Source organism: Ammodytes marinus, assembly GCF_949987685.1.
Source record: "Ammodytes marinus genome assembly, chromosome: 21".
NCBI classification, from domain to species: Eukaryota; Metazoa; Chordata; class Actinopteri; order Uranoscopiformes; family Ammodytidae; genus Ammodytes; species Ammodytes marinus.
Genome location: NC_137225.1, coordinates 19,550,864 through 19,572,106, shown reverse-complemented (window position 1 = coordinate 19,572,106; position 21,243 = coordinate 19,550,864). Strand labels below are relative to the sequence as shown.

The 21,243-nt window shown below is 41.4% G+C and overlaps 2 protein-coding genes and 1 long non-coding RNA gene across 3 annotated transcripts; all 3 read right to left on the bottom strand.

Moving 5' to 3' along the window:
* Positions 1-2,027: 2,027 nt before the first annotated feature.
* LOC307267895 (uncharacterized protein) lies at positions 2,028-3,022 on the bottom strand. Its single transcript, XM_080050349.1, has 3 exons — positions 2,873-3,022; positions 2,595-2,722; positions 2,028-2,487 (listed from the first exon to the last, which is right to left on the bottom strand). Exons 1-3 carry the CDS (start codon positions 3,012-3,014, stop codon positions 2,164-2,166), a joined length of 594 nt encoding a protein of 197 aa, XP_079906475.1. The 5' UTR covers positions 3,015-3,022; the 3' UTR covers positions 2,028-2,163.
* A 357-nt stretch (positions 3,023-3,379) lies between these two features.
* On the bottom strand, positions 3,380-4,769 carry LOC307267657. The gene is made up of 4 exons (XR_013845417.1): positions 4,650-4,769; positions 4,405-4,541; positions 3,647-3,740; positions 3,380-3,529 (listed from the first exon to the last, which is right to left on the bottom strand). It is a non-coding gene; the product is annotated as an uncharacterized lncRNA (long non-coding RNA).
* Positions 4,770-13,943: 9,174 nt separating this feature from the next.
* Positions 13,944-20,636, bottom strand: dselb (dermatan sulfate epimerase like b). The gene has a single exon (XM_080050253.1). It carries the CDS (start codon positions 19,573-19,575, stop codon positions 15,919-15,921), a length of 3,657 nt encoding a protein of 1,218 aa, XP_079906379.1. The 5' UTR covers positions 19,576-20,636; the 3' UTR covers positions 13,944-15,918.
* Between the last annotated feature and the right edge of the window lie 607 nt (positions 20,637-21,243).

Here is a 21,243-nt window from a genome sequence, read left to right as displayed (position 1 = left end):
TCATTAGTTTAGTCTCATTTGTGGAAGAGACACCGGTCCAACCAATTGAAACACAGCTCATAAAACCCCTCTTTGGCGTTGTTAGCCAGTGATTACTTTTGCTAATTCGCTTTGCTCCTGTTGCTCATCTCATGACAGCTTCATCTTTTATTTACACCACTTGCCCTGTGACGCAAGTGCAGGGGACCAACATCCAACAATGCACTCAGTCTGACAAAAATATCCGTTATTGTTTAATACCAACTGACATGCCGCAGATTGCCTAAGGTTATTACTCCCACCTGGACTGTGCTTATATGAATAATAGAATTTGCAATGTCCATATATATTTGTGATTGCACATACACAGCAAAATCGGCAGTGTTAATTCAACACCTATAGAGTTAAATTCAACACTTTGAAAGTGTGTATATAGGTCCACACCAGATCGAGTAAAAATAACACTTTTAAAAGTGTTAAATACTTTACACTGTGATTGAGTTGAATCAACTCTCTCAATAGTTGAAATTTAACACTGGTCAACACTCGCCAGGGTTAAATTTACACAACACTAGTGTGCAGTGTTAAAATGTAACACCCATCAGTGTATTATTTTTTAACACTGAATAGAGTTGCTCCCATTTAACACCACATCAGATTTAAAATTTAACTCGATATCTAACCCTCTAAAGAGTTGATTTATATATTTTTAAAAACACTGTGGGGAGTTATAATCCCTAATGCTATACATGGTCAAATATTTAGCTTATATTACTTCTAAATCATATTCCTACAGTACGGTATTATTATAAGGAAGAAAAAGACAATGCAAAAAGTTTGTATTTCAAAATAAATTGTATTTTCAAGTACACCATTTAACACAGCATTGGCTTTAACATGTTTCACAGCTGCCAGCCTCAATAGCACAGGTCACAATATGGCAATATGTACATTTTTTCATCCATCTCATTAGAGTACTGTTCCTCATAGGGTCACACAATATGGCAATGTGGCACAATGTATACTTTTTCATCCATCCCATTAGAAAACTGTTTATCATAGGGTCTATAATAAATTAACTTATCAACAGAAATAACAGAAAATTAATCATTCCTCTCCTGGATACAGTAGGCATTAAGGTGCTCATCACAATAAAGAGTATCAACTGTGCCAGTCAAAATGAAAGCTTGATCGTCATTTATAATGATACGGTTGATCTTTCCAAAAACAGGCATTTCTATATTTGTTGAAATACAAACAAACATACTAGTTTGATACTCAGTTCCATAGTTATTCACCCACTTGGTAGTTGACACATCAGAGTATGCATTCAAGTTTAACATTGCAAGTAAAGTCTCACCACCTTCCAAATTATCAATTGTTTCCTTCCTTACTGGACCAAACTCAAACCTCTGAAAATTAAAATTCTCCCAGTGATAAGCTAACTGTCTCTGGTGTTGTTTTACCAATGCTTTTGTGATATTTTTGAAATTCTTGACAGACCTTTTAAAAAAGTTATGTTTGGCTTCAAACCTCATACACCATACATGAAGGAGTGGGCCTATTTTACGAATACACCTGGGGTAATGTATCATAAAATGATGCTTCGGAATAAGTCTTCTCTCAGGAAACAAAGATTTGAACAGCTTGTGATGATCATTAATTAAATGCTTCAGATAATATGGCATACCGTTAGTAACAACTGGTGAAAACACTATATTCACAATTTGAATCAAGAGGAGGAGCAAGTTCCAAAAACTGTTATTTCTTTGACCCTACCATTGCTTGGACAGTGCTCTCAGCAACACCCGATGATTGCAACTGTGCTACAACAGAACCACACGTTTAACAAATGATGCTTATCAACAGAGACCTGGGTGGCCACTGGAGTTACTGTACAGACTGAATGAGAAGTTGAAGGCACATCATCTTCTATGTGCATGTCCACATTGTCAGTAGTATTTGTTGAAACAGTGTCCCGGTGCAAACGAATAAGGTGTTTCTTGAACCCTGAATAAGTGCAAAATAATGAACACCCCGGCTGTCCACATTTCAAACGTAACGTCTTTCCTGGATATAATCCATGGTGAAATCTCAAATGCTGACAAAGCAATACAGAACTTCTGTGGTGTACCTTACAGATAAAACAAATCAACATATTTGCACCCAAGGATGTGTATCACCTCAAATCTGTGTATTCAGCAGTCTTGCTCTGAGCTCCTTCACACGGGGAGTTTCCTTGGTACTTCCCACATCAATGTTGAACACAGTGGTTTGGATGAAGGTATAGAAGCTGTTGAGGGATTCATGGTAGTTCACGCTGAAGATGAAGTGTGCCTTGAAGAGTTCATCGAAAGCTGCCAGGGATGTCTGCGCCTTGCATGGGATGGCCTTGTGGTCAACAATGATATAGAATCTTTGGATGTTGTTCTTCTGTTCACCGACACACAGGAGGAAAGGCTGTCCTGGTTCCAAACTCCCAAGGAAGGTCTCAACACTGACTCCAATCTGCAAAAACAAAGAGGAACAAGGAAACATTTTAATGACCTACTGCATTGCTAAAAACATATGCAGCCCATGCACAAGTGGCACAGAAGAACTTAAACATTGCTTACCGTCAGATATCTCACAAGATGTTCGACAGCTTGATATGAGCTTATTCTAGGACCCTTCTTGTGTCCTTTTGCAGTGGGGGGAAGTAGGTGAAGCAGCAGTAGTATGCTTGACAGGTCACTGTCCCAGTCTAGGGGGAAAGCAGAAGAAAGTAGAAGATTGTCAGAAAGATTTAAATCTGAAAACAACCTTAAATAAAACCAGATTATGCAAAATACATAATTTGGAGCATTCAGGTAAGTAATTAAATGTTTTAAAAGAGATAATGAACCATGCTTACCAGACCCATCGGAGCTTTGATTTCCAGACAAGAGGTCTTTGACGAACTCTTTAGAATTCTTGGAGTCTGCCAGGATCCTAGGTTTGAAGTAGGTGGGCCATTTTGCCAAAAATCTGCCAGAAGCATCCTCTCCAAACATCATGGTGAAGTCTTTGTCAATCTACAGAAGAAACACTTTAAGTCCTTGCAACCTCTCATAGACATAGGAAACCATCCACAAACTAAATGTCAGTATTTTTACGCTTGTTTAATTAAAAGTGTAATCCTCCAGTTATCATTGTTCACTTTAAAATGAATTAAACAATGGTATGTCTTTCCTACCAAGCCAGGGGTATCGAGGAAACGTGGGAAAACATCCAGGACTGTGGAGGAGTTTTGATGGTCTCGAACCAGTTTCTGGCGGTATTGAAAGGTTGCCCTCATCTTCTCTTTGACAATTGTTGCATCAGTCGTGTGCTTCAAGAAAGAAATCGCCTCGCGGCATTCCTCGCCAAACAGTTGCTTGTCAGTTAGTAGAAAATCCCTCTTGCTCTTTGGACCATCTTGATATGTAGCGGTGGTTGAGCATCTCCGGGACTGGACTGCAGAGCTGCGTTGGACTGTCTTTATCCTCCATGCCAAATAGCCAGACCCGCTGTCTGCATCATAGTAGTGCTCCTGTAAAATCCCAAAAGAACAAAGATAAACATAACTGATGTATCACAGCATTACAGGGCAAATTCAGAATAACCTCCCTATATCAATTTATCATACGCCATTGATTTACAAACTTACATATCCATTTTTTGAGTAAGGATCCTTGAGGTACGGAAAAAGAGTAATAATGCCAAGAGCATATTTAGTTCGCACATAGGTTGGTGGGAGCCTCCTTTAAAAGAAGAAAATATATAATTTTTCAAGCTTTAAATTAGTAGTAAAGTATTGAATCAGTGTTAGTTTCATTATAATTAATCAAAATATCTTAATGTCAAACTAAAATAAGAATATGAGAGAACAAAGCACATTAAAGCAGAGGTTAAACTCAAAAGTAGACTTTCAATACAAAGAAATGATGTGTGTAATCATGTCAACTGTTAGTCCTGTGCTTATTTCTTTTTTGATACTATGTCCTTTTGTTTACAGCTCCCTTTTGTTACTATCTCACTGATCATATTTACGCCCGTCAGTCCTGCGATTGAACTACCAGCTATTAACAACCTCTAACATGCAGTTTTATTTGTTCAGGGATGTGTTCCCATTGAATACGTTTTGCTGTAGAGATTACTTTTTGTAATCTTTAGCTTCAGTTTTATTTTCTATCACAATGTTTTTGTTTGTTTGATTATTCTGACACAAATTTGTTTTGTATAGAAAAGCCAACTTTATTATATTACTGAAATAGGAGACCACAATAATTAAATAGCTTTTAACTATGGAACAAGGTTATTTGAGGAAAACATCCCTTATTGTTTCTAAAATGTACACCTACATCCTCTATACATATATTATTTGTAGAGACATGATGAGCACTAGAGAGAACATGACATGCTTACCCATGAACTTCAACCATGTCAGCCACCAGTAGGTTTACCATCTGTCGCCGTGTACCTTCCGTCAATGTCTTTGTTTTGTTATATTCATGCAACACCTTTTCTCCCCCTGGCTTGGACTGAAGTATATCTCTCACCATCTAAAGACAAAGAAACAAATACATTTTAATTTTAACCTCCCCTGCAACAAGACCACAGTACAATGTCTATGATTAGTTAATACATTAAAAAAAAATTAATTTATATACCGCCTCTGCTGATTCCCGATCGGCGTGGGTCCTTTTCACTCCACTATCTTTCTCAAGAATGATTGTTGCATCAGATGAATCTGAAGGCACAGAGGATGAGGTGTCTGACACAAGCGACTCCGATGAAACGTCTAATTGATCTTGATGAAGCACAACTGCAAGACAGTTAAAAGAAATACACACACAACTGAATAAAAATATTGTTTGAGGCCCCTTAACAAATGCTTTGGCTTTTCAGGTTAGCTGACTGAAACAAACATGCCTTCACAATACATACTATTACAGTTCATCTGGTTAATGATCCTTATTTCTCCCTAACAAGACTAAATCTTACCTGTAGACTTTTCTGTAGAAACAATGATTGTAAGGTCCCCTGCTTGTAAAAGGTCCTCAAATACATCTGCATCCACCTCTGTCCCTGATTCATCTGTCAAGTATAACTCAGTCTGCAGAGGAAGACCTAACTTTCCTATTACTGAGAGAATATCAGATTTAGAAAAATGGTCCTTTGTATGCTTCTTTTATTGACACTTTTTTATCATTAATTATTAATCAATAATTAAATGGCTTTTAACTATGGAACAAGGGTCTATGACATGTACACAACTTATTCCTTGTTGTTTCTAAAATGGACACCAACAGTCTCAAAATATATTAGTAGAGAAATTAGTTTTTTCTTATTCTACATTTTAGATATATTACCAATTGCATTTTAACTTGTCCATAATACATGATTACAATTGGTCAGCATAATAAACAACAATTGATGGATGGGGCAATGTAACCATATTAAAATCAAATCACATTATAGCATGAACTAACATTTTAGCAACTTATTAGTTTACACCAACAATAAGGGCTGTGTGAAAAAAGTAGTACCAACCTTTCTGAAGAAACGAGCTGAAGTCTGCATAGCCTTCTTCAGTCTCTGCCACCTTAACGTACTTCTGACTGCCACCAAATCTCACCTTGACCAACATTATGTCCTTAAAAACAAAGTACATTCATGAATAGTCCACACCTGTTTCAGTCAAATTTTCTTCTTTGTTGCCTTTATTATGCCACTGGGTAGCAACAGTCAATGTCGTTTTTCTAGCTTAGCCAGTAAACAGACTTGACTGTGCACACGCTAGCTTGTATGGCCACATGGCGGCCCTGCTAACAGTCCTCGATGCACGTATTCTCTAATTAGCATATTTATACATGGAAATTGATTAAATCACTAACCCAGTACATAACAATGTCAATAAACTCACTGTACATGTGTTTTTAAATACCTTGACTTCATAGTTTGAACAGAAAACAACTAAAGTGCAGAGAGCAGAGTGGAAACGTAGCTTACCGCGAGGAGTCCCGACCCAAAGAGGAAGTAAAGCTCACGGAAGCGCAACAAGTGCGGTAAAATAAAAGGCGCTCGATACTTAAGCGATAACCCCCATCATTTTCCTGTATGTAAAAGTATCTAACCTTTACATGAACCCCAATATACTTAATTAAACAATTTAATACAAACGTTCGGTCGACATATCAGCAAAAATAAGAAGAATATGGAGGAAATATGATAGCGGAAATCCTAACCAGCCACCTTCAAAATAAAGGTCTGAGCTACCAGAGTACATAATCCTTCCAAAATGTAGGTTACATGCCGGTTCGTAAACTAAATAATACAATAAATAAAGCGCAACGAGTCACAACATCACATTACTGTACTAAACTTATTGTTGAGGATAGTTTAAGTGGTCAGTGATACCAATCCAATACCATGGAGCCAAATAGGCCTACAGCATGAAGTGGCAAACAAGCATCTAACTTGCTCTAAAACCAAATTGACTGTTGTGCGCATTGTTATTAAGCTTGGGTTGCCATGCCGAATCAGTGTGTTGCTTATACTTTTCTTAATAAGAAAAGGGGCCGTGTCCACCTAACGCCTTTCTCCGAGCACACAAGCCTTTTTTCAATAGATTCCCAATGAGACGCGGCTGCCTCACTGTATAATGTTACTGCCTTGTTAGCTAAGCATGGTTTGCTGATGCTAGCTAACCAATACTGATGGTTAACCTTAGCTTCTTGTAAAAAATAGTAAGTAATACACATGATTGGGTATACATTTGAATTAAATATACATATTTGCTTAGATATACTTACACATGGATGTTCCTAGCCACAGTTTGAGGGATGTCTGATCATTTTCCAGTCCAAAGAAAAGAGTGTCTGGCTAGACTCCCGCCTCTTTCAAACAACCACCAACGGTTTGACTTCTGAGTATATTTGAAATCAACACTGTAGAGTGTTTTGCAGAATATGAAATTTGACTCCCTGTATTAACACCAACTCTTTTAGAAGAATAACTCTCATGTAGTTAAATTACACTAAACCAGTGTTGAAACAACTCTATATGTTTTACACTCCACTCCAACACTGAATATCTAACACTTTGGATTTTGCTGTGTACAGTTAATGTTTGGCAGCGTGGGCCTGTGTGCAGAATAACAATCAAAAAAAAAGAATGCGCTATGCTGCAACTTATGAAGCCACTTATTTCTAACCACGTGCACGCCCGCGCACACACACAGCCTCCCCTGCTGTGGAGGATATTTTCAATTAATCAGGGGCGCTCATCAATAATGCATCACCCCTGCAGCCAGTCACTCTTCTCCAGCCATTTAATGAGGCAGCCCATGCCAGAGGGACAACCATCTACACATTACTCCTATTATAGTCAACACTGAGGGGAGCGAAGCCACTGTGACCACCGTCGCTTATTAAAGTAATGCCATCTTTTTGGGGGCCTTGGAGTCAAATGGAAACCTGTCAGAGGCTGTTTGCAAGAGGACACAAATGGTAATAAGTAAATATCCCTGGGAGCAATGTGTGCGTCTTCCGTGTCACCTCTGTCACCCAAAACCTCAGGGTGGCTAATCTTGCACTGAAGGACTTCCAAAGAGACCAGAGGAGAAGGTTTGTCATGAGTGATGAATTATTAAAAAGAGTTTTGTGCTGTGACAGATGAGAATGTCCCAGACCGGTTCGATTTTTCAGTTTAAATTAAATTGCAGCCCCTGATTTAAGTCAGAAACCCAGAGAGTCGGATGAGCAGCTGTCGAGGCTACACATAAATATCTTTACGTTTGCAGAGACAGTAAACTCTCTGAAAGGTTTTTGGCTGCACAGTCCTTTAGTTAGGTGGAGTGTTGTACAAGAGAACGGTTTGAACATCTCAGTTTTTGTTGGCATTTAGAGCAGGAAGTAATTAAGTGGGAAAGGAATTGGACTGGATGTCTTTATTTCTTCTTTCACTTTTTTTATGATTCTGTCATTGAAGCAGCATTCAATAGGTCTCCTGTTATCTTTGATTCCGCTGATACATTTGGGGATAAACAAACGTTGCAGAGATTTTCCACTTAAAAGAAAATCCATTTACTCCAAAGAAACTACTGTGGCTGCTTGTATACATTCAAATACAGCACCTCCTGTGTACCAGGGGATTTCTCTAGATAGGTCTAATCGATCTAATGATACTAGGTGCTGCAACAGAAAGTATTTGGTAAACCAGTATAGTATTAATTAGGCTTAGGAAAAAGGTTGTGGACTTCAAGAAAGGGTTATAAAAGGTAACCTATTGTCAACTGTATACATTCAGTTTTACACCACAAGTTGGCTTGCAGTCTTCTTCTTCCTTACCTGTGTTAGCGAATTGCTGTGTTTCTTGAATTGTAAGCCCCACCAGATGTTAATAAGTAACTTAGTGTAAAACCTAAGGAATTTGCATCGCATCACTTCATTTGTCCTCTGTGTGTGCATGATACAAGCAAAACCCTGACCCAATCATAAAATCAAAGCTTTGTAGTACTACTAGTGTTTAAATGAATGGAAAATATGCAATATTATAAACTGATAATTATTTATTTTCATGAATCTGTTCAATTATGTCAAATCAAATCACAAACACACATACATTACAACATACTATGGGCTGCCGGGTGTAAAGGGGGCCCGGTAGCTTATTTTTTCCCCAGGGCTGACAAACAGGTTAGTCCAGCCATGGTGATTTTGAACACACTCGAACTGGCTAAAATAGATAGTCCTTGTGGTTCTTGTGCACTTTGTACTATACAATCATGGTTATTTGATCCTGTGACAGGTCTTAAAATGACAATATAGCATTGGTAGAACCTTCAAATCATCATCACTGTGTACTAGCAGAGGTGACACCAGACAATAGCCTCTTACAATGTGACATATCTTGTTGAGTTGTTCTCCTTGTATCTTTTACCTGTGACATACTGTACACATAAAGTGTTGTTTACTATGAATCAACGTGTAAAGGAGTCAAATTCCCCTCAACCCTGGTCGCCAGAGCAGTCTTGTTGATGTCCTGGTTTTGTTCAATTTTCATCGTGTCTCAGCATCTCCCCCACTCTTCACTATTTTTTGTTGTTGTACCAAGCAGGCCAAGAAGTATGATCTCTAAGGAACACAACCATATGAGCCGAGCCTCTGACCATCTGGCATCCTCTGCAGCTAAAAACCCACGGGGGATAAGAGAAGAGTGTCGAACGTCCCCGGTCTCCTGCCGCCTGTCAGTGTCAAGATGTCTCTTTTAAAAATAAAACACTGTCGTCGGAAGCCGTGCGGTGCCAATGGCGTGATTGCTACGACATGCGAGGCCTCAATTTCTGAAAAGAAAGAGCAGAAAATCTCTGCAAGGGGATTGTGAGAAGAAAAAAAAACAAATCTCATTCTAACTTGGTCTTGGACTCATTCCAGAGGTGTACATTGACACGCTGGGTGGGCCGGTTATGTGAAGGAGCGGGGATGAAATAACATCTGTGTGGAGTATAATGATTTGGTCTTGCACTGTGAGAGCCAGAGATAAGCCTAGCCAGGTCTCCGGTCAATTCTTTACCGTATGCAGCAGCAGGATTTCCATTCTTGCTCTGTGTCGAACAAGCCTGTGAGATGAGAATATGTAAGCGGGGACACATGAGGGGGGAAGAAATCCTGCATTACTTTTGATTTCTAAAGACTTTTACACCAGTCTGCTGTTCTACTTCCCGACTCGCACACTGTGACCAATGTCATGGCGACCATTGCTCCTCCTCAAGACATAAATTCCACTAATTAGAGATCATTGACTCATGCTTGATGTAATTAGGCCGGAAGGGATGCCCCCCCACACACACACGCACACACACACACACACACACACAAACTGAGACATACATTCATCCCACTTCTTCTCTATCTGTCCTGTCGGTCTCATTGTGTAAAACATAAAACATGAAAATCATCCCCTCGGCAGACAAGCTCTGCCTAGACATGGTTCAGGGCGAGCGGTGGCCGTGGCAGCACTTTTGACAGGCGGGTTATGGTTTGTGGAGCCCAGTAATGAAGGACTACTGAGTGTGTCATCCAGGAAAAAAAAGGGCCTCTCCCCTCGTCTGTCTGCCCGCCAGCCAGCTGGATTCAATCCCAAACCTCAGGAAAAAAACACCAGGCCTCAGACGCTGTAGCATGGCCACCCCTTTGCTTTTTAACAGGCAGAAAACTGCTCATTAAAATCACAACGGTGGCTAACCCTTTCCATAACAGAATTGGTAAACTCACATTAGTCGGACAACGGCAAAATCATAGTGTCAATTTGTGTGGATTCTTTACACTTTTTTATCGCTATTTCAAACTTGTACATGATTCTGCTTACATTTGCTCACACAGCAGACAAACCACAGTGGCCGGAATATTGGAGAAACAGAGGAGCCATATGCACAAAGGAAAAAACTGCAGTGGCTCAATTTCCAAGAGTCAGAGAGCTCCCTGTGCCCTGCAAACGGTCAGCGGTGATAAACAGAACAACAGAGGGGATTAACAGAAATGTCAAGAGAGGCAGGTTAAGCCGACAGGATATTGGTTTGTTCTGAAAGGGTATCGCTTCCAAAGTCAAAAAGTCAAAAACTTCTCGAAAGCAAAGTCCTCAGTCATGACGTCATGACATCTTGAATGCATGTTGTTATTCCATTTGACCTTCATTAGACTTTTTGAAAGGTCACAGAAACTGTGGTTTTGTTTTATGTATAACATGTTTGGTTCTAGTCGCACTAACGTGTTTTTGCTGTTGCAAATAAGTACAGTAGAGTATGTTGTGGTTGGATATGAGACTGGCAGCTGTAGATGAAATGTGGGATTGACCGCTTAGTGGCATGACAAGAAAATAAAAAATTCCTTCATTCATTAAACTCAAGATTTTGGGAATGATATAGGCATGTTTGCACATACCAAAATGGAAATTCTAATTAAAGTGTACCAAGGGCCATGGAATCCTAATGTTTTCCACACAAATCCTCAGAGTCTATCAATCGTCTCTATAGCTAAACAGTTAATGTGCAAATGATCTCACTGTGACAAATTCAGCTGGCGATTATATAATCCATCAAAATACAACTGTGAGTCTGCCTCGGTGAAGATATTTGCCTGAAGTGAAATTCCAAATGCCTCATCCCATATGATTTCCCTGCACGTTAAGACCAGACTGGGCTTCATTAGCATTTTCGCCGCTGTGCTTTATTGGCACTGAAGATCCCATTTTCACTGCAGAAATGACTTGCCACCAGCTGCAAATTGACAATGTGCCATATTTCCTTGCAAGTCAACTCCCATTAACAGCAGTTCCTGGGAGGTGTGTGCCTCTCCATATTCAAACACAGCGGCATCATCAGCAGGTATTTTAGAAAACGCTGGATCAAAGCGGACCTCAAAAGGTATTGTTAACCAAAAGTGAAAATGACTGAAATATAGGAGAGTGGCATCGCCAGCTGCTCACACCTTGTCAGTAAAGTCTGAACATATCCAGAGTCTCTCCTCTGTCATCACATCAAATGCAGTGGTGGACAGTAACAAAGTACATTTACTTGAGTATTGGAATTATTTGAGTAACTGTACCTTTCTTGAGTATCTGCTTTTTGTAAACTTGTGACTGAGGTTTATGAATATTATTTTCTCTCCAGATATACTCTTAAATTACATGTTCTAATATCATGATTGTAGGTTTATACAGTGTACAATGATAAAGATGTAATTTTAAGACATTATATTTTGAGTGAATTATGTGTAACTTCACTTGTGATCCCCTTGTGTTGTTATAAAACGAGTCCTACCTTAACCATTCGCCTAAACCTATCACAAATGTATACTCTGCACTTTTGAATACTTTAGTATTTTTAAAAGCAAATACTCTGGCACTTCAACTTGTGACCGGGCATCTTTCACTTGGTAGTTGAGTAATGTTTGACCTGCAGGATATACCTATACTTTTACTTAAGCACTGGAGTAGAGAGCTTTGTCCACCTTTTTAAAACTATTTAAAAACGATGCCCTTAATCAACAGGCTTATACTTGAGCACAATAGCCTCCTACAGTATCGATGATTGGTCCTCTCTAGAATATCAGGCTGCTCTCTGACTGATTGTGGCTGCAGCAAAAGGTTAATTAATGAGCAGTGGCAGGAGCGATGGCTGCCGGCGAGGGAGAGGCTCTCTGGGGACTTGGACTCGCCAACGGAGGAAGATAAAGGTGGAGCAGGCTGCTAGGGCTATGACTACACTCAGCTGAAATTGAGTCTCTTTTTTTCTCTCTGGATAACCTCTGCGTACTTAATAGTCTGAGTAAGGTACTTGATCACTTACCCAAGCGGCGGCTGCGTGGAATCAGATTATAATGCAGCTTTTCATCATTTTCCTCCATAAAACCCACTTATTTCATGCAATGATTACGTATTGGTTTTTCAAACGTCAAAAGATAATCTACGAGACAGCCCTCCCCCGGCTTTAAATTAGTTCAGCAAAGCAGCTTCTTGTGATCAGACATCAAAAGGTTTTCATAAAGGATATTTGTCTGTGAGTAAGCGTCGTATAGTTTTTATTTATGTCCCGCTTTGCTAAAACGCTGTTGAATTCCAATGCTAGAGATTAGCTCTGAAGATTTACACTTATCTTGTGGACTAGCCTGATTAGGTTTCGGAAATGAGCAAACATGCTGTTTAAAAGGCCAATGATGAAGTGACATCTATATAAATAAAGATGGGTTATCATTTAAAAAAATAATATCTTAGATGTTGGTTTACAAATTAAAAAATGCTTTACAGTTTGACACATGAGAGCAACGTTTGGGTTGCCAGGTTGTGATAAATCTGTCAAGAGGACATAAATAAATAATGTGGTTCTCACGTTCTAATAAGCAAACAGGTGTGCAGTTATATTTGTTAGTACAGTTGAAATGACGGGTTTAGATTTGTCTTTAAAGTTATCAATAAATGTTTACATGTTCCTTACTCTCTTTTGAGCATGAGAGAGGTTTTTCAATGACCTTGCAACCTGTTTTCAATCATGGCTAAAGGATCAATAGAAATCAGCCTAGTTGAAAATGCTAACAACTCACAGACATCACTGTAATATAAATAGTATGCAGTAACTAAAGCCGTCAGACAAATGTAAAGAAGTAGTACAATATGTGTAGTGGAGGTAGCATACATTGAAAATAGTATGTAACTATATACATTGAAAATAGTATGTAACTATATGAAATATATGATACCATGGATACAATATATGATACCATGGATGAGAGAGACACTTTTCTATAAAATCTGAATTAATTCACAAATAAAGTATTGGTTTTAGGATTATACTGTATGTATCCACTAGTGTCTCCAGTGACTCCTGAACTAAAACAGGCCACCCAACAACCAACAAGCGAGTGCATGACCGGACATGTTATAGGAACTTCCCTTCCTGAGGTTTTCTGGTGAATAGCGTTCCACTGCATGAAAGGATACAGCACAGAGGAAGGGATCAAAAATAAATGAGTACTGAAATGACTGACTCAGTGAGACCGTTCTGAGACACGAGACGCGGCATGTGCCCACTCGAAAAGCCGGCTCTCGTTAGGCTCCTGTCTCAGTCGGAGCATGACATAAGAATTTCCCTGACATGTTTTTAATTGTTGGCCCCTCCTTGTCATCCGCATAAGCAATTAGGCTTCTGTCATCCATGTCAAATGAAAGGGAGATTTTAGCCGCTGCATAATTGTGGCAGCAAGTAGATATATTTTGCATGAATTGACGCTTTACAAGGGGGTTAGTAGTAACCATAGTGAGACTATGTACAAATTAAGACTGATGTTCTCTTGTGTGTAGTGATAGATCATGGTAGTTTAACATGATAATAATACAATTGGAGGAATTATGTACAGTATATCATAACGCAGCACAAGATAATTCACTGCTTCCAAACAAAAGACCGGTTGCCGATATATTTATGAATTTATTATTTTTCTTTTACATTATCTCCACCGCCTGCTCCAGAGCCCACAGAAAGAAAGAAAAGAAAAAAAGCTTTTATAAAGAAATGATTGTAATTCAAGGCCACAGAAGCAAGGGACCGTATCCCCACGAGCAAATACAAAACAGAGTTGGTAACAGGATTGCAACACCAAAGTGAAAGCATGTCTGCCAAGTCTACACATTCAAAAGACCACAAACATCAAACAGGTTTTTTTTCAGGCAGTCAAGGGTCTCGGTGTTCATAGAGAAGAAAACAAACGGGACTGTATTTCTAGCTGAGGGAAGATGGTTATTTCCAAGTGGACACGGTATGTTTTTGTTTTGTGTACAGATGCAAGGGAAAGCCTGAAGACTGAGTGCACCGTCCGCATGTTACATGTGATCCATTTACAGTACAGAAAATGTTTTAAGCATGACAGCATTAAAAGGGAGCGTTACATTTTTGCCCAGTCCAAATAGCATAACATCACAGAGTGAAGAAATGGTCTCTCTTTCTTTTTTTCCCCCTTTTCTTTACCTATACTTAATATTCATCCCCTGTTCAGTCCCCGGCTCGCTGAACTCTTTCAAGACAAAGGCCCCAAAAAGATCATCGGATATCTGATTGACCACGACAGGAAATGGAAACTGGTGCTGTTTGCATTTCCTTCAGGCCCTTTTTTCTCCAGTGAAGATAGCACAGCAATAAAACACAGGGCGAGACTCAGTTATGGCATTTTCGCAGATGAATATGAGTAGCTGAGGGGGATGCTTTGGAAATTGCTTTGACTAGAAATATGTCAAGGCTGACAGGGTTTTTTCTCTCTCTCGGTTTGATCCCTATTAAGCACTTTCCTATAATCTAATTCAATAAATGCCAAGGGGAGTTATAATAATCATATTCATCCCTGATCCTGTGGGATATGTGTCTTTGGAACCCATAAATACTTCTTCTAACTTTCTTTCTTCTAGACATAATATCGTCATGAGGTTTATACATCTTCAGAGGTGTTTCTATCTCCAAGCTAATTCAGTACATAAAGTAAAGTTTAGCTTTGGAAAATGGAGTCCCACATACAATCAAAGTGTGAAAGTGCTTAGCCGTCAAACCGCCATGACATCTTTGAGCTTAAAAATAAAGTCCCTTTACCTACTTTAAATACAATCGGTGTCATTCACAAGCATATATTAGAGCAATAAAGCACTACCGTCATCTTTTCCTCTGCTTCGCAAAAGAGTATACACATTGTAGAATTTTCTTTTTATGGTTTTAAAGTGATACAAAGTTATGATATTAAATCCATGACAGCCAAATTAGTCCTTGAAAAGTATCTCCCGAAGCTACGCATTAGACCGTCAATAAACACAAGCCCTGCTTCATAACAAGCTTGGTAACATTTCTGTTTCAAAACGCTAAATTATCCCTTGATACCCTCTCAAAATGAATACCAGTTATAACAAATATAGATTTTTGCACAAACATCTCTCTGACATCACAGATTAGGGCTGGATGAAACACTCATTTTGCATCTCTTACTAAGACATTCAGTGAATAATCTCCACAGAGAGACTGAGCTGTTGTCAGATGCCGCAATAACTTAAAATTAAGCCGAGACTCGGCTTGCGAGACGGCTAAGGTCTTAAGTCTCATTCAACGCAAGAGTACTACAAGTAAGTGTGAAGGGCTGCAGGGAGAAAAGAATGATAAACATGAGCTCCCTCCCACCTGTTTTAATGTGAAATATTCCTCCCCCGTAAACATCTGTTCCTGTAGTCTGTACAACACCTCACATACGCCCAAACAAACACAGCGAACAGACAGAAACAAACTTGAACACAGGCAGAAATGTTTTCCCAGTTTTCCCCTTAATATTCATCTTTCTAAAATGTAAGGTCAGTGCAAAGAAAAAAAAGTAAACAAGACAGCTCAACGTCAGCTGACCAGCAGCGTTTAAGTTAACTGGCAAACCTGGTGTAACCCAGACTCTTCATAATAGTCCCACACACTTCCTCTATTAGCCTGATGTCCTTTCGAGGCATATTTTGTCTCCACATGTTAATGTTGGCTGGTGAAATGTCTCCTTCATACATAAGATTGTACAGGTTCGTGGAGGTGGTGAATATGAGTTGGTTGAGGGCCGCGGGCGACACTGGTACCCCCAGAAAGGTGTGTATGCTCTCCGCCGTCTCCTGTGGGAAGTTGACCACGTCCTCAAACCTCACTTGGAGGTGGGACTCCTCGGGGAGGCCCTGGCTGACCCTCAGCACTGCTGCGGTGTGTGCCAGCCACAGATGAGCCAGTATCAAGACAGGATTTGTCACAGAACGAGACAGCAGCCTGTGGATTATTTGAAACTCTGGTGCAACAGTTGGGCATCCATCTCTGACGGCATCCTCCTTGAATATCAAGGAAAGGTGCTGCGGGATGTTTTTAAGGGTGTACAGGCTGGGTTTGCTGTTGTAGACCATGAGATAAATCCACGCCCGAGGGTCTCTCACCAAGTAGATTGTCCTCAGGGACGGTCCCACCACCTCCTTAATGAAAGGCAGTTTGAGCGGCCAACTTCCACTCTGCATGTTGAGGACCACCCGGGCATTAGGGTACTCCGCAACGTGACGTCTCATCTCCCGAACGTACTCTGCGTCTCTGTCCAGACTGGCTCTCAGTTTGCCCTTCAGCTCAGACGCCGGCTCTCTCCTCCTGGATCGTTTCTTTCTGTCCCTAGAGGGGCCGACTCTCTGGGCCTGTTTGACCCTGCTGCCCTCTGCCAGCTGGATATTTTGCAAGTGCAGCTGCGTGTTGTGCACCAGCGAATGCAGCCAGCCTTGAATAATTTTAAACCGTCCGTGCACGGCGTCTGACCTTGACCACTCACAGGCATCAACCAGAGAGTCAAACTCAAACTCGGTCTCGGGGATGTCCACATGCTCGGTGGGCACCCGTATGTAAACAAAGTCTGAGCTGTTGTAGAAAAGGTGCTTGAGTATTTCTGATCCCGATCCAGGAAGGGTTGTTATGACAACTGTGGGCAGGGGGAGCCGGTGCTGCTCATACAGTCTGATTTGTTTGTTTACTTCACTTTTGGCACCCGCACCTTTCCATTTTACCCCACAGAGAAGCTGATCGCAGCTGTTCGACACAAACAGCAGCTCTGCTATCCAGAGAATGAGCACAGAGAGGAGGGCGTAACGCATCAGTCTGCTGAAGCACACATAAAACTTTCTCTGCATGGTCAGAAATCCTATGGCCACACACAGAACAACCCCTGCTAACACATTGACTGTGAACCCAAAGTCAAACAGCTGATTATCACTGCTGACTTGTTTGGGGATGAGTTGCGTCCCAAGGCCATATCGAGTGATTTGATACCTATCCTCAACTTTACAGTGACCTCCAAATCCTAAGTAAGCCTCCCTCGCCCCTATGTCTTTATAGTTTGTGGCTATAGAGACTATGCTCTCTGTGTTATTTATGGTTAGAGAAAGTCTCACTCCATTTTTACTGGTATCGATAAATCTACAGTTGGACACTTTGACATATGGCCCGTGTAGAACGTAGGCTACTCTGCTGACTGTGCCTGTCATAGGAAAAGTGACATTGACATACTGAGTCCACCTCTTTTTAAACTCGGCAGCCTGCTCTGCCTCCTGTATCCTGGTATCGGGGCTGTGACCCTGGCTGTCAAACCAGAACATTTTATAGTGGGCATCCCACACATCCATCATGGCACCGTTGTACCTGTCCATGAATCTGAAAGGAACGTATTTAAAGTCAATGTCGAGATTGTGGAAAAAGGCGCTGAGGGACTTTACGGGCGAATCGGCCAACTTCTCAACGTGATCGAGAACCAACAGGGTCTGCGAGTTGAGCAGAACCAAGGCTCTGAACACACTGTTTAGTCTCATCGCGGGGGAATACGCCAACGCGGCTTCCCCACTCACAAACATGGTGTCCCTGTGTGAAGAGGCGACAATCACCTCCCCTCTGGCATCTCCCACACCCTCATCTGTCCAGCGAAGCCACTTAGCGCACTCCCCCAACTGACCCTCCCACGGACTGTTACACTGGCTGGTGGGAGACGGACTGAACACTAAAACGTTGTTGAGATAGCTGTACTTTGGGCCATAAAGTGCTTCGGACACAAATACTTGTCCATTAGGAGCAAACGTGAAAGAGTTCTGGTCAGGGTGCTCGTGACCTGGGTTAAAGCTGTTCCAGCCATCCACCCAGGAGTAAGGCTTTTCGTGGACAATGTCATAGACTGCGCGGCCACCCAGCTTGCCAGACTTAAAGGAGACAAAAGTATTACCCTGGCCATATGGTAGCCCAGCTCCGTAGGTAACCACACCCCAGTTTGAGAAAATATGCATCCGAGATTGGCCAAAGTTTTGGGGAGGCTGAGGCGTGAGGTGATTGTTGTACCAGATGTATTCTGTGTGAAGTGTAGCCCAGCGCTGCGCAGACGACTGCCCCATGGGACCGTCCTTGGGTCTGTGCTTTCTAATTTGTTGAGCCAGCCAGTTTCCCGTGCCGTTCCTCATGACAAACGTGTCGAGGAAAACGAGCTGGCTCTCGGGTCCATAAAACCAGTTGTAGTTGGAGTCAGCGATGCCGACCGTTCTCTGAAACCCCGGCAACAGAGTGGCGTAATAGAACCAGAAGTGTCCTCGCAGCCAGTTGTTCTGCGAGTTGTCGATGCTGAAATGGCGCTGAGCTAAGAAGACGTACTGTGTGATGGACTTGGCTGTGTAGCTCCCATAGGCGACCCCCTCATCCAGAGAGCCATCCACAACATGGTTTAGGAGAAACATGGTTTTCTCCATGTAGTTCACCGCCACCTGTTTCCAGATCATGGACTCTGGGTCGTCGTGTGATCCGACAACTATTGCACCAGTCAGGATGGCTAATATGTTAGTGGTTTGATGATTTTGGAGATATTGTTTCCCCCATCCCCTGTACTTTGAGAGCTCATACAGCTCCTCTGTTTCAGAGCGAATTTTCTTCAGGTAAATGTCCCTCCGTTGTTCATCCAGGTAGGAGTAAATAAAGTCATAAGCAGTAGCAAAGCCAGTGAGGGAGTGCGCTATGGGTACCTCATCATTAGGGGCACTGGTCACCTTCCAGTCCGGGTATTCAGCCATCCTATCCATAAACTTGATAAGAAACTGCAGGGCAGCAGAGTCCTCTGGACACAACAGGCAGTAGAGAGCCAGCGGAGGTAGGTTGTTCCCATAAATCTCATTCCACTTGCTTGTAAACTCTGCATGTTTGGCAGGGGGCATATAAAAGGGGACATTAGACAACATGGTGAGCGCAGCTGCCCGGATGACTTTAAATATGTGACTGTGGGTGGTGGAGGATCTTTGCCTCAAGTGCAATACATCCACTTGGTTAAAATATAGGTTGGGATGGGAGTCAGCAGACTGCAGTTTCCACTGCTCGGCCGCTTTGTCTTGTGCGAGCTTGACCTGCAGCAAGTCATCTGTGAAAATGTCTCTGTCCGTGGCATTGAAGACCCCCGAGAAAGCTGTCCCCACTGCAAACAGTGGCAGTAGGAAAACCGAATACACAACCCAGTTAACTGCCATGTTGCCTGGAACTTGTGAATACATTTGACTGGATTTCAAAATTTGACAATTGATTATTTCCTGCCTTTAAAATGTTGTCATAATGTCCCATAACGTCAGCTGTTATTTCAGAGTGAAAGTCCAGGTGAAATATGTCCAAAAGATCTATATTTCAAAAGACCAGTCCAGTTGAGATATTTCCAGAAGATTTATATTTTATAAGACAAATGATGCAGTATCAAAGTCCCATGCATGATAGTCCAGAAGAAGGATTGGAAAAAAAAAAAAAACTTTAGTGCAAGAAAAAACACTAACGATATCCACTTGTAACAATCTTGTAATAGTTTTCAAAGGCAACACAACACATCACATTCAATATAAATACATGTCTGATGAAGTTCCTTTGTGGTGTGTGTTACATTTGAATCCAAGAGAAGAAAAATCCGTCAGCCTGCACGTTTATATTCCCACTCTGTCTTCATAGTAATACGTGGTGCTCTTGGAGACTGGCATCTCCACCTCCTCGCGCGTGTGCCAGTAACTCATATTGATCTCCTCCCCAAAACATTTCCTCTCCTCTCGGACAAACATCACTCAGCCCCAGTCTGTGTCCGGTCCAATCAGAGCCACCCAAAGGTTCTGTGTGCAGCCCGACCGAGCCGCAACATCCACGGACAGGAACCCCAGCAAACCACGCATCTCCACGGGCGACATCGCTCCGAATCCCCGCTGCACAGACCCGCAAACTGCACTGGTGCTCAAAACTGCAAATCCTTATCTGGGAATCGGTCAGTTTGGCATTGTCAAATGCGGTGCGCTCTCCTTGTTTCTCTTCTTTTGGTCTTTCTTTAGCTCCGCGCTTCATCTGCGATTAGTACGATGAAGTCCGGGAAGAGGAAAGTTGTCGTCACTCCCCAAGTATTCAAAGAATGAGACATGTTTACGGGGCTGTCCGCGCAGGAAACAGTGGATAAGCCTTCCAAAATTGTGCAATATTCCAGATATTGATCGACTGTATCTGCATATGAATTAATGCATCCGCTTCCGATTGAGACGCACATACACAGGATGTGTGTGTGTGTGTGAGCGTGTGATCTGCGGACGCGTCTCCGTTGTGTCCTCCCGGCTGCTCAGCACTAGTCAGTTTGATTGTTTTTTCCTGCACTGGATGGAAAAATTTCCACTGTACAAACTGTAGAGGGAGCCGTGACTTCAGAAGCACAGCCCCATCTCTCATGTATAGAGAGTGGGAAGGCTGAATGGGCTATTCATTTCATCAAATCCTTTTTTCCTCTCTCTCTCTCCCTCTCTCCCTCACTGTTCCTAAAAGGGTGGTTGGCTGATGTTATGTTAAGGTCCTGCTCAACAGGCCTATTAAGACAAAATCCAATAAGTGGTGATGAAACACTAAAAAAAAGAAAATCTAATAGTGGCTTAATAGCTATGCATTGTACTACACCGATACAATATTATTTTTGGCTTCGTGGACATAACTGGAAGGCTTGTTAATTAAAAGAATAATTTAACATATTGAGCCAATACAGTTCTTTGCTTTCTTTATCAAGGGTTAGACAGCAAATTGATACCACTCCCATGTGGTAAATATGAAGCTGCAGCCAGAAGCTGGTTGGCTTAATTTAGCATAAAAGGCTGGAAACATAGGACATAGCTTACTTGGCTCCATCCAAAATGAATCGAAGAGCATCTGTAAAG